This window comes from Symphalangus syndactylus, chromosome 12 (genome assembly GCF_028878055.3).
Source record: "Symphalangus syndactylus isolate Jambi chromosome 12, NHGRI_mSymSyn1-v2.1_pri, whole genome shotgun sequence".
Lineage (NCBI taxonomy): Eukaryota > Metazoa > Chordata > Mammalia > Primates > Hylobatidae > Symphalangus > Symphalangus syndactylus.
In genome coordinates, this window is record NC_072441.2 from 22,776,339 (window position 1) to 22,789,336 (window position 12,998).

The window sequence follows — 12,998 nt, forward strand, 5'->3', positions numbered from 1 at the left end:
TTCTTCAGCCCAGGAATTCCAGGGTGCAATAAGCTGTGATCACACCACTGTACTCCAGCCTGGGTAACAGAGTGTGATCCTGTGTAACCAGAAAAAAAAAAAAAAAAGTATATCCTTAATGTAATTCCCAAGAATTATAAAAGGCTTTGATTTTTCTACAATTTTGTCACAATTTTATCAGTAAACACCATAGGTTCTATTAATACCACATATATATGTTGTTTAAGCTTAAAGATTGTCAGAGAACAATAACTAATTACATTAAATGAAACCCACAAAAGAACACAAACCAGGAGAATGTGTAACATATAGAACACTTCTATTCATAAGTGGTTACAAAGCTGATGCCATTTAGCTTTTGAAATGCTGGAAAATGGTTTTTAAAAATGCTTATTCTGTCATTCTTTAGACAGCAATTTAAAACACACATTTTTCAATTCCATCTTATGGGATCTTCAAATCCTGGGATAAAATTGATTACTCTCACTTATTACTCTCGTTACTCTCACTTATATCTATGCAACCCTCTAACTGTAACACGCACACACACCTCATTCTAAAATACTTAGAAATCAGAATTCTGTTTTAAATATTTCACACATAGTAGATGATCAGAATATTTATAGAATTGATAGATTTTTAGTTTTATTCCTACACATCAGTCAGGGTTTCCTGTCTCCTTCCATGGCTCAGACCTCAGCTTTTTGCTCTTTCTCCACATTCTTAGCTTTGTAGAGCTCATCCACTCTCATAGCTTCAAGTACTATATGCCTATGTAAATGACCAAAACAATTTGCATCCCCCCTGATCTTTCTTCACCTGGCTCATATTTCCAACATTCTGTTGGATAAATTTCAATTTCTCTTGGAGGTCCTATGACTTCAAATCCTAAAAGTGCAAAACCAAAATTATCATCTTCCCAGTCATGTCTCTGAAAACATCTTCCTCTATAAACTTCCTATGCTTTTTAATAGTGCTATAATTACTCAAGAATAATTCTTCTTCTTTATATTAGGTCTGTCATTGTTAAAGAACTATCTTTAATAATGAGTGGAAGAAAGCGTAACTCCAGATTCCTTGCTATAAGAACCTCTTGTAAATTGAAGTTGCATTTTGAGGAAGTGGTGACTTAAAAAAAAAGAGAGAGATTAAAGATATTATTTCAAGAGTTCATTTCCAATCAATTATCTGCATATAAATGCCCTTGTCCTCATTTTCACAAGGAGCCTAAGGCTGTTTGGCAATAGTGCTTCCCAACTTCTTGTCCACAATGACCTACTTTTCCATTACTATATATCTCTGAAACACTGACTTACTGTATTAAGTTCCATTAGTTCTCTGCGTCCACAGTGATAGTCTCCTTAAGCTTTCAACAGTACCTACATTTCCTCTTCCTTATCCACCAAACAATTGGCACGAGGCAACATAACGTGGTCTGACTGGTCAATCACTCTGAAGTGATTCAGGATGAATGAGCAGGCAAAGTCCTTAGTCAAGATTAACACCAGCATGTGAAAGTATAACAGAGTGTGCACAAAAGATTAATACACCAAAATTTTGCTGCTAAGAAAGGCTAAAGAGCCTTTCCAACCTAAGAATCTAGCACTTTAAGACTAAGACATCACTTGAGTAGTACTTTTACGTAGTCTGGTTTTTTATTTTGGTTTATGAATCAGACTTATTCTTTCCATAAGAAATCAACTTACCAGTGATCTCGTACCCATTGCATCATGAAGTTTGGGCATATCAACATTTTGACTCATTCGGGAAATCATACGCATTAAAAGTTGAAGCTTTCTACGATTTGGTGGGGGAAGTAACAAACAACATAACTGTAAAGCATCGATGGCAACCCTCTCTAAATGAGGTTGCAGCAAACCTAGAATACAAAAATACCCGCCCCCCCAAAATCATCAATGACACTAGTTGCTTTCATACTACCAGTATATACAACTATATAAAGAAGGTAAAATAATATCTTAGTATTTCATTTCTTTTAACTATTTCTAGAAATTACATTCCTCTAAAGCATGGTAAGATTCTCATTATTTTCTTTACAACTTATTTCTAAGTATTAAAATTCTTCACTTATTACAAATAAAGTGACTCAGAATAAATGAAATTGCAAAAAAGAAAATAAGTGCTTTAGGTAAATAGAATAAATCTTGGTTATGTCACAGACAAAAGTCTTTTATAATAATTCCTCTTGGAGGAAAAAAAATTAAGCAACATCAAGGAAGAAAAGCCAGGTAAGCAAAACACAGAGTTAGTAAACACTAAAAGTTAATATTGCATGCATTGAAAGCAACAGCCTTACTTTGTGTGCCAGTCAACACAGAAGAAGCTGGAAGTAAAGAATTTTCTGAAAGTTCTATTGTACTTTTGCAGAGTCTTTTATTGATTGTGGCACTAGACTCTCCGAGTTCACTTTCCATAGCTGTTTGCACACTTGTGCTGCCTTGTCCAACATTTGGTTTCATGATAATTTCAGCCACTGGTGTATTGATATAACTATTCCTTCTTATACTACTTCTTAAAAGCAAACTCTGAGACCTACAAAGCTGTTTTGACTTCCATTTCCCATTACACAACTCCTCTTGGTCTTGAACAGTCAAAGTAGAGGTTCTCTTAAAACCAGCACTGAATGGCTTTTGAATATTTTCCTCTGAATGAAGATTCAACAGGAATTCCTGTTTGGGCTTAGACTCTAAAAACAGTTTATTATTTTGTCCTTCTATGTTCGGAAAAGATTGATGAAAGACACTGGATGCCTCTTTACTTGAATTCCCTGACACATCTACAATTCCTTCCAAAGAACAGCATCTTGGTTTGCTGTTAGAGGATAGATCATGCATACTACTTAACCCTATTAAATTATGACAACTTCCTCCCATTATGTCATGAGCACTCACTCTTCTGTTTCTTAAATTAACTAGCTGCATTTTCTTAGCACGCCTTTCTTGAAATCCTGGATTGCTTATCTGTAGTCTCTCAGTAGAATCTGATTCTTCTTTGTTTTTTTCTCTATGAAGCAGACTGAGAAGAAGGCACTCAGTTGATTTGAAGGAATTCAAATTGTTTAAGTGAAGGAATTTTGAAGACTGTGGATCATCTTGGATTTTATGTATCCCACTGGATCTATCTGAAACTGTGATGTAGCCACAAACAACTACCAGGAAATGAAACAAAAATTAAGATGCAACTGTTTGACAGTGGACAAAAATAAAACAAAAACAATAGTAAAGTTAAAAAATAAAGCATTACTATAGTATATATTGTTAGTATAGTATACACAGTAGTTGCTTAATTCAGAAGCCACTTAAATAGGACACATGCAACATTCGGTTACAAACGTGCAAGACAGATGAGTGGTTTTCCCACTTGTAATATAACTTTAAAAAATTATTTCAACAGCCTAATTAAATGGATTGAGCCAGAATATGTTTAAAAAATCTGTTCTCAGTCTGTAAGTACTAGAAACCTCATAAATATAATTGTGGTATAATAAAATACATATATTTGATCTTTGTCCTTGGTACCTGGTATGGAGCTCCTACAAACCCTTGAAATTTCCTGAGTGATAGAAGTTTTTGGTTACTCATAACAAGCCTATTTCAGCATATCTGAGTTCATGCTAAGGTAACTGAGGGCTGGCCATGGTTCGAATTTTCATCACCAACTACAACCTTGTGGGAGGAGAAAGGGGCTAGAGATTGAGTTCAATTGACAACAGTGGCCAACGACTTGGTCAGTCATGCCTTGGTAATTAAACTTCAATTAAAACTCTAAAACATGCAGGCTGAGGGAGTTTCTAGGTTGGTGAACACATGGATGTGCTGGGATCACGGCATGACTAGAAAGGGTAGAGAAACTCTGTGCCACCAACACCCACATACCTTGTTCTGTGTAACTCTTCCATTTGGCTATTCTTGAGATCTAGCTTTTATAATAAACTAATAGTCATAGGTAAAGTGCTTTTCTGAGTTCTGTGAATCATTGTAGTGAATTATTGAATCTGGTAGGGGGTTGAGGGAAGTCCCAAATTGGTAGCTGGCTGGGCGGAAGTATGAGTAACCTGGGGATCTTATTTCACTGAATTTTAAAGTAATTTGTAGGCTGCCATCTTCATATTTACTTATGGTTTTAGATCTTCTAAATTATAAGAAATTTGAAAACTTTAACAAAATGAACTAAAATCAGTAAAATCCATACATACCCAAAATGTTCACAAATAATTCGTAATATTCAAAAGTAAGTAGAGGTTCAGGGAGATCTAGAAAATAATCTGCGATTGTTCTGAATACATCTCGTTCAAATCCAACATAAGTTGGATTATTCATATCATTGCCTCTTGGCCCTAAGAAGTAGAAGGCAAGAGAAAAAAGTAAAGTATATTTTAATTTAAATACAATTTTTAAATATAAAAAGTATAAAATCTGTATTTCATGAAGGAGCTAGGTTTAACAACAAATTCTGCTACAGTTCAAAAATTTAAAGGGTATATCTCATTATTCCTCATTATCTTTCCACTAGAAGCAGTCAATTGCTAGTATTTTGTTTTATTTTAACATTTGTATACCTGAAAAATCACACATAAAGCAAAATTTTAATATCATTTTAAAAGCATCAGGGAAGCTTAGTTTAATAAGATTTTATTGTAATTCATTTTGTAAGGAAAGAATATTTGGACAACACAAATAATTCCTTCAAATTGTCTTTTTGTAAATTTACATTTTCATGAATATATTTTGTCTGACATGAAGCATAACCTTAATGAATTTAAATATCTTTACATTGTTGTTTCTTAAGCTTGACACAACTATTGAAATAATCATACCTACTCATTTGTGTTTTCCTCAAAAATAAGATTTTATCTCATTTCATAGATAAGAAAACTGAGGCTGAGAGTACCTTGCCCAAGATGAAAAAGACTGTTAGCAAAGTTTGAATTAGAAGTTAGAGCAGTGTAAAATAAGAGCAAGGCCCAGGACTTTTAAAGCTCCAACAACATTTAAAGTGTGGTTCATGGATTACATCACAGAATCATCCAATGTGCCTATTAAAAATACAAACTCCTCTACAGAGACCATAATCCATGAAGGCGGGGCCAGAAATTTACTGACCTAGAAATGTTTGCTTCTGGTTCACTAATTGAGTGTTTTCCAAACACTAACCTGAGAACCTTCACTATAATAATCTTCTGGAGGCATATATATATATATATATATATATATATTTTTTTTTTTTTTTAATTCCTGACCTACAGAATCTCTGGAGAGTCTCTTTAGTGGTATGGTATGCTAAATACCTAGATGACTGTGGTATGCATCTAGGTTTTAGAGCCATTATACTATCTTTCAAGTTAAAATGTTTCTCTTCCCAAGTCCAAATAATATTTCTTCTCTGTTTCCAAACTTTTGTATGGACACACAAATATGAGCGCACACTGAAAAAGAATTAAAGAAAACAATTCACACACACACTCTTAACAACAGAGCAAAACAGATATTTTTCTAAGGACATAAGAAATAGTATGTGGAATAAAAGATTTGATAATCATTAGAAAGTTCTCTAAGACAGAAAATACATGTTTACAGGAATTAAAAATATTAAAAATATAGAATTTATAGAGAATCTAGGTTTGAGCTGTAGCTCCTTTGCACTAAAAGAAGATACTCCAAGCTTTGGTTTTCTCTGTTGGAAAAATTGGGATGGTATACTGATTACTAATTCCTACATCTCACAGAATTACTCTGGGGGATGGAATAACAAGTAAAGTAAGTCTTAACTCTGCCTCTGGCTAAATACATTGTTGCTAATTTGGAATCCAGTAAGTTATATAATTTGTATCATTTAGGTATTACATAGACTGAAAAGAGAAGGAAGACACAATCCCTAAAGACCAGATGTCAGAGAAATCCCTGTCAGTATGCCTATCTGAATTCTTAACCATGAGCAAAGGAATGAAAGAGAAGAATAGCTAACTATACTTGGAAAGTAGAGAGACAAATTCAAGTCTTAAGTTCATAATAAAGATTTTTATCTTAATTTGATAAATAAAATGTTTCTCTAAATGTATTTACTTTATTGCTATTTATTCAATGTCATTTTATCATCTTGACACCCAGTGGACAACAAAGGAATATAAAGTTACCCTGAACATTAATAAAACCCTGTTAGCATTTTAGAAAATGCTAATTTTGTATGAACTAGAAAATTATACTTGTAACTAAAACTACTAAAACATAATTTAGCTTTTGATGATTTAGCTTATATCTTTGTATATTTAAAAAATTAACTTTGAAAGCAATTAGGATTTTGTACTCATACTAGGGTTTTATGTTACAAAAATCAATTATCACTGATCACTATGAAAAAGCTCGATCAATTAAATGCTAAAAAAATTTCTGGATTAGTGACTGATAAAGTTTGGATCTGTCCTCACCCAAATCTCATGCCAAATTGGTAATCCCCAGTGTTGGAGGAGGGGCCTGGTGGGAGATGACTGAGTCATGGGCATGTATTTCCCCTTTGGTGCTGTTCTTGTGATACTGAGTGAGTTATCACAAGATCTGGTTGTTTAAAAGCGTGTACCACCTCTGCACACAACCTTCCTCCTGCTCCAGCCATGTAAGACATGCCTGCTTCCCCTCTGCCTTCTGCCATGACTGTAAGTTGTAAGTTTCCTGAGGCCTCCTAAGCCATGTTTCCTAAACAACCTGTGGAACCATGAGCCAATTAAACCTCTTTGCTTTATAAATTACCCAGTCTCAAGTATTTCTTTATAGCAGCACGAGAACAAACTAATACAATGACAGATGATCTTTTTTTTTCATAACATAAAGTCACATTAATATATCTAGTATTCTATGCTTCTACACTACAGAAATCCCAAGGAGTTCAAGCCATTTGAACTCTGAGCCTCACTGAGGCACTTAAAAAATCCTCTGAGATCCTCTAGGCTATGACTTTATAATATATATGAACTAAACCATAAATAATAGGCTTGAATTAAAAAATCACCTTTCTTAACAGAAAAAGTTAAGGGCTCCAAAATATAATAAATTCCACTAGACTTTCATTTATATATCAAGAGAAATGATATACTTTAATTTTATCAGGACTTTATTAAATTTCCTTGGTTCTTGTTAAATACTATCAATATCACACACACACACACACACACACACACACACATTTAACTTACAATTTGCTAGGCACTTCATGGCAGATAATACCCAATGAGGGAGGTCATCTACACAAAAAAAAATTACTAAGTAAACCATACATTTTTTATGATAGTATATTTCAACATATCACGCTTATGTGCAATTATATATATATACACATACACATACATGTTACACTTGTATATGTGTGTATTACCAGGATTAAAAAGTATTATATGTTTAATAAGACACAGGATCAAATCAGTATTTTAAAATAGAAAAAGTCTGAAACAATTATAGAGATTCTGAGTTTGATTCATATTACATATAACAATTAAATACTGCCAAATTGAGGATTATTTTGAGGGAGTGTTTAGATATAAACTCCATATTCATTTTTATCTATTACCACTATCTTTTCTTCATCCCTGTTTCTATTCTGCCTATTGCTATGCTATTTGAATATTACTGATTTGGGTGAGACCTATGATTGAAATGAACTGTATCTCATTATTATGCTGCTTTTATAGTGAAGTTTGCTAAAAATCTTTCAAGTGACACTAAATAAAGTATGTTCCATAGAAATCTAGCATTTTTTTTTTTTTTTTGAGACGGAGTCTCGCTCTGTCGCCCAGGCTGGAGTGCAGTGGCGCGATCTCGGCTCACTGCAAGCTCCGCCTCCCGGGTTCATGCCATTCTCCTGCCTCAGCCTCTCCGAGTAGCTGGGACTACAGGCGCCCACCACCGCACCCAGCTAATTTTTTGTATTTTTAGTAGAGACGGGGTTGCACCGTGGTCTCGATCTCCTGACCTCGTGATCCACCCGCCTCGGCATCCCAAAGTGCTGGGATTACAGGCGTGAGCCACCGTGCCTGGCCATAGCATTTGTTTTACACAGGGTTACAAAGAATAGAAATCTTAAATGAGGGAATATATTGTTAACCATATTATTTTAGGTAATGGAAGAAGGGACTGGTCTACAGCCACATGCATATGCCACATAGCAAACTCATCAGTTTTAACATTTACCTTTTGCTCCTACAATTAAAAACTCAAAGTTCTTGCCCATAAAAAGAAAACCAAAGTAATATATGTCAGTTAATTCCACAGCCAGAAACTTATCATAAAACATTAGCTACAATTTTGAGAGATTTATGAATACCTTTCCCACAATCTAAGTTTTCTAATACATCTATCTTGCTTGAATTATTTCCCTGATTTTTGTATCTAAATCTGAAATCAATCAACTATATAAATATATAAAACAAAAAAGCCAGTCCCTTTAGAATCCTCATCTTGAAAGTCTGAGCTTATTTTGTTGTGTTATTACAGTTTTGTATATATGTTCGACTTCTGTTAATTTGTACATAACTACTCATGTAAGCCTCATGAGAGTATGGACCATTTCTATCTTACTTATTAATCTTTAGCACAATGTCTGACACGTTGGAGGCCCTCAACAAAAATGTGCTTAATCAAAACTTTTCTTATATTTGTATACCTTTTGGATGCTTAACTTTGTCATTTTTTAAATACCATGCATGAATCTATCTTAGCAGATAAAATATTTCTTATACTAGCATGAATAATACTCACTTAAAAATTATTCCATTGTTATTACTACAGAACTTATGATAGCCCCTCTGATGCTCCATGAAAGTATTCTATTTTCAACATTTGGGTCTCTCTTTACACTACTATAGCTGCAACCTTGTTGGCAAGTTTTTAAAAGTTCCAATTATTTTATTAATACCAACCTGATTTGTTTTGTAGTATAACTACTCCATGTTTACTTGTATTGGCCATGTTGTACATTATATATTGGGGAATTACTTGTTTTGGATTTATGACTTCTTCTAGGGATGGCACACCTAAAATGGTTTGCAGGCTAAATAGAAGAAAGAATATTAACTTTTTTTCTTCATAAATAGGATAGATTATACATATGAATGAATGACTAGTAAACAAAGCCATCAGAATATTTTATTTTTCTTAACCAAATTTCTAAGACTTATATTTAGTATCCCCTTTCAAATATATTTATCTCAATAATCTTAAAAGGATTCCAATATATATCCCAAACTATGGCCACAATGTTGATTCAAAGAAAAGGTGAATCATACCAAAACATTCAGTTTCTACTCTACTAGAGCTATAACAAGAGTATTTATTTAAAAACACATATACAGGTTGCATTCTAAGCTTTGAGAATTAATCTGTTCTGATTCATTTGCATATTTTGATGAAAATGTCAAATTAATAATCAGAACACTTCAGAAACTTCATTAAAGCTTAATTTTATCTTACTAGATCAGAATAACATGTCTCCAAACTTCTTCAACATCTTCCTGGCTTAGTTCTTTATTATCAATTGCATTTTCTTGATCTTCATTGATTATTTCATGCTTTATTTTCTCACCATTTTCCTGAAAAAAGGATTATTTTGGTTTAATCTGTTATGCTCAAATTTTTTAAATACTGAAAGCAACAATAATTCTATTACTATCAGTCCATTGTGGAGCTATAAAGTGTCTCCTGAAGAAATAATGTAAATGGTAATGGAGTTTTTAATTTTGCAGTTGTCCCTACCACCCTCAAATCCATTTAAACCAAAACACACTTAAATTATATAACTGTTATTTTCAATTATGTCTCACTACCATTTTTATTACTCTTTCTATGGGTTACAAACAATTTTATATATACATTTTTAGAATGTAATGTAGGTTAGGAGGTTTCAGTTCTGGCTTTAAATATTAAAGAATCATTTACTTTTAATGATTCTATTACTGAGTACATCATAATTATATTTAAACTAGTAATTAGTAAAAGGATGTGTTACCTGAGATAAATGTAATCCATGCCTTTTAGGAGCTCTACGAGATAAGTTTCGTAATTTAAAAATACTATCTTTGTCTTTGGAAAAGTTCTCTATGTTGTTTTTTCTCAATTCTGGATGCCTTCGTGGTAGAGTTTTAAGTGGCGAAGTTGCAGGAAATCTGGTTTAAAAACAATAAGCAATTAAATAATGTGAGATTAGAAACAAATTTTTAGAGCCTATTTACTTTAAAATTCACATAAAGGGCCTGATTTATTAATACTACCAAGTAATAAAGATTCTAGATGAATAAATTTCCCATTAAACCTTTAAAAAAGAGGTTCCTTTTTTCTTTAGTATATTGTGTATATTTTAACTTTATTTCTGGATAATCCAGGGTTATTGTTAGGGTCAGTTCTGGTAGAGGGGTATTGCTCACACACAAAATGGCTCTAGAATGCTACATTTTCTAAATTGATGAGTTACCTAGTTTGTACATTCCCTCTTTTGTTTGTATTTGTCCTAATTTCTGGAACTTAATTTCTGTTGCTGCTTTTGATTGTAATGTTTTGGCCTCCTTTTATTTTAATATAAAATACTTCAAAGATATAATAAAACAATACCCATGTATGTAACTGGCAACCTATGCAATTGTTGACATTTTGCCAGACTTCTCCTTTAATTTTTTTAAACTTTTAAGTTCAGGGGTACATGTGCAGGTTTCTTATATAGGTAAACTTGTGGAGGTTTGTTGTACAGATTATTTCATCACCCAAGTATTAAGTCTAGTACCCATTAGTCATTTTTCCTGAACCTTTCCCTCCTCACACCTTCTACTGTCCAATAGGCCCCAGTGTCTATTGTTCCCCTCTATGTGTCCATGTGTTCTCATCAGTTAGCTCCCACTTGTAAGTGAGAGCATGTGGTATTTAGTTTTCTGTTCCTTAGCTAGTTTGCCTCCACCTCCATCTATGTTCCTGCAAAGTACGTGATCTCATTCTTTTTTATGGCTGCATAGTGTTCCATGGTGTATATATGTACACATTTTCTTTATCCAGTATACCACTGAGGGACATTCAGGTTGATTCTTTGTCTTTGCTATTGTGAATAGTGCTGCAGTGAACATACGTGTGCATGTGTCTTCATGACAGAATGATTTATATTCCTTAAGGTATATACCTAGTAATGGGATTGTTAGGTTAAATGGTAATTCTGGTTTTAGGATTTTAATGAATCACTGAACTGTTGTCCACAACTCATACGGAACCAAAAAAAGAGCCCAAATAGCCAAGGCTATCCTAAGCAAAAAGAACAAAGCTGGAGGCATCAGGCTACCAGACTTCAAACTATACTACAGGCCTGCAGTAACCAAAACAAAATGGTACTGGTATAAAAACCAACAAATAGACTAATGAAACAGAATAGAGAGCCCGGAAATAAGGCCATGCACCTACAACCATCCGATCTTTATCAAAGCTGACAAAAACAAGCAATGGGGGAAATGATTTCCTATTTAACAAATAGTGCTGTGATAACTGGTTAGTTACATGCAGAAGATTGAAATGGGACCCCTTCCTTACACCATATACAAAAATTAACTCAAGATGGATTAAAGAGTTAAGTGTAAAACCCAAAACTATAAAAAACCTGGAAGACAACCTAGGCAATATCATTCTGGACATTAGAACGGGCAAAGATTTCATGATGAAGATGCCAAAAGCAATTGCAAAAAAAGCAAAAATTGACAAATGGGATATAGTTAAATGAAAGAGCTACACAGCAAAAGCAAACTATCAATGGAGTCAACAAACAACCCATGGAATGGGAGAAAATTTTTGCAAACTATGAATCTGACAAAGGTCTAGTATCCAGCATTTACAAGGAACTTAAACAAATTTAAAAGCAACTCCATTAAAAAAGGGGCAAAGGACATGAACTGACACTTTTCAAAAGAAGACATATTATGTGGCCAACAAGCACATGAAAAAAGTTCAATATTACTGATTATTGGAGACATGTAAATCAAAACCATAATGAGATACCATCTCACACCAGTCAGAATGGCTACTATTAAAAAATAAAAAAATAAGAGGTGCTGGCAAGGTTGCAGAGAAAGTGGAATGTTTAAATACTGTTGGTGGGAGTGTAATTAACTCCTTTTTTAAAAAAAATGAAAGTCTTTGCTCATTCCTATCTCCCTCTTCCTAAGGGAGAGTAAAATATAAACTTACAGTTTCATAAAATAAACCTATAGTTGTATTTCTTTTCCATTCTTTTATACTTTTAATAAATGTATATAAACAATATGTGGTTTGGTGTTTTTTCACTTTATCGTATCTTTTACCATATATCAATTTTTTTTTCTTCTCCGAGTTTCACTCTCACCCAGGATGGAGTGCAGTAGTGTGATCATGGCTGACTACAGTCTCAACCTCCCGGGCTCGGCCTCCCAAGTAGATGAGACCACAGGCACATGCCACCATGCCTGGCTAATTAATTTTTCTTTTTTTTTGTAGAGACAGGGTCTCCCTATGTTATCCAGACTGGTCTCGAACTCCTGGGTTCAAGTGATCCTCCTGCCTTGGCCTCCAAAAGTGCTGGGATTACAGGTGTGAGCCACTCTGCCTGGCCCCATACATCAAATTTATTCAAAAAGTTTGTAGTGACCTCAAAAGTTTGAAGACCTCAGAAGTCTGACCTTGGTCTTCAAAATTCTCTTAAGACTTTTACCAAATGAATTTTAGAATCTGCTTATCAAGTTCCACAAAGAAACTATATTGAAGTTTTGAATGAAAATGCACTGAATTTCTATTTCATTTTGGGAGGAATTGACTTGTATATACATGTACTATGTATTTTCATTCATGAACAGGGTATCTTTCTCCATTTATTCTATTGAATACAATTTAATACTTTTCTCCAATAAGGTCTTACACATTTTTGGTAAACTTTATTGTTACGTACTTTATAGTTTCGTTACCATCGTAAAAGACTAGGAGAGGCTGGGTGCG

The 12,998-nt window shown here is 33.7% G+C and overlaps 1 protein-coding gene across 4 annotated transcripts in view; it reads right to left on the reverse strand.

The window, feature by feature from the left end:
• The window catches only part of DEPDC1 (DEP domain containing 1), a 29,660-nt gene that overhangs the window by 11,271 nt on the left and 5,391 nt on the right, over positions 1-12,998 (reverse strand). For 3 of the 4 annotated variants that reach the window (XR_010117454.1, XM_063625273.1, XM_063625274.1), the window contains 7 exons: positions 10,012-10,168; positions 9,477-9,595; positions 8,927-9,057; positions 7,208-7,255; positions 4,217-4,357; positions 2,318-3,169; positions 1,707-1,879 (listed from right to left, as the gene is read on the reverse strand). Coding sequence is in view for 3 of the 4 variants with exons in the window: in XM_063625273.1 (XP_063481343.1) it covers positions 1,707-1,879; positions 2,318-3,169; positions 4,217-4,357; positions 7,208-7,255; positions 8,927-9,057; positions 9,477-9,595; positions 10,012-10,168 (1,621 nt within the window). In the remaining variant the exon portion in view is untranslated. The remainder of the gene's footprint in view (positions 1-1,706; positions 1,880-2,317; positions 3,170-4,216; positions 4,358-7,207; positions 7,256-8,926; positions 9,058-9,476; positions 9,596-10,011; positions 10,169-12,998) is intronic. The other variant, XM_063625275.1, reaches the window with a different exon arrangement.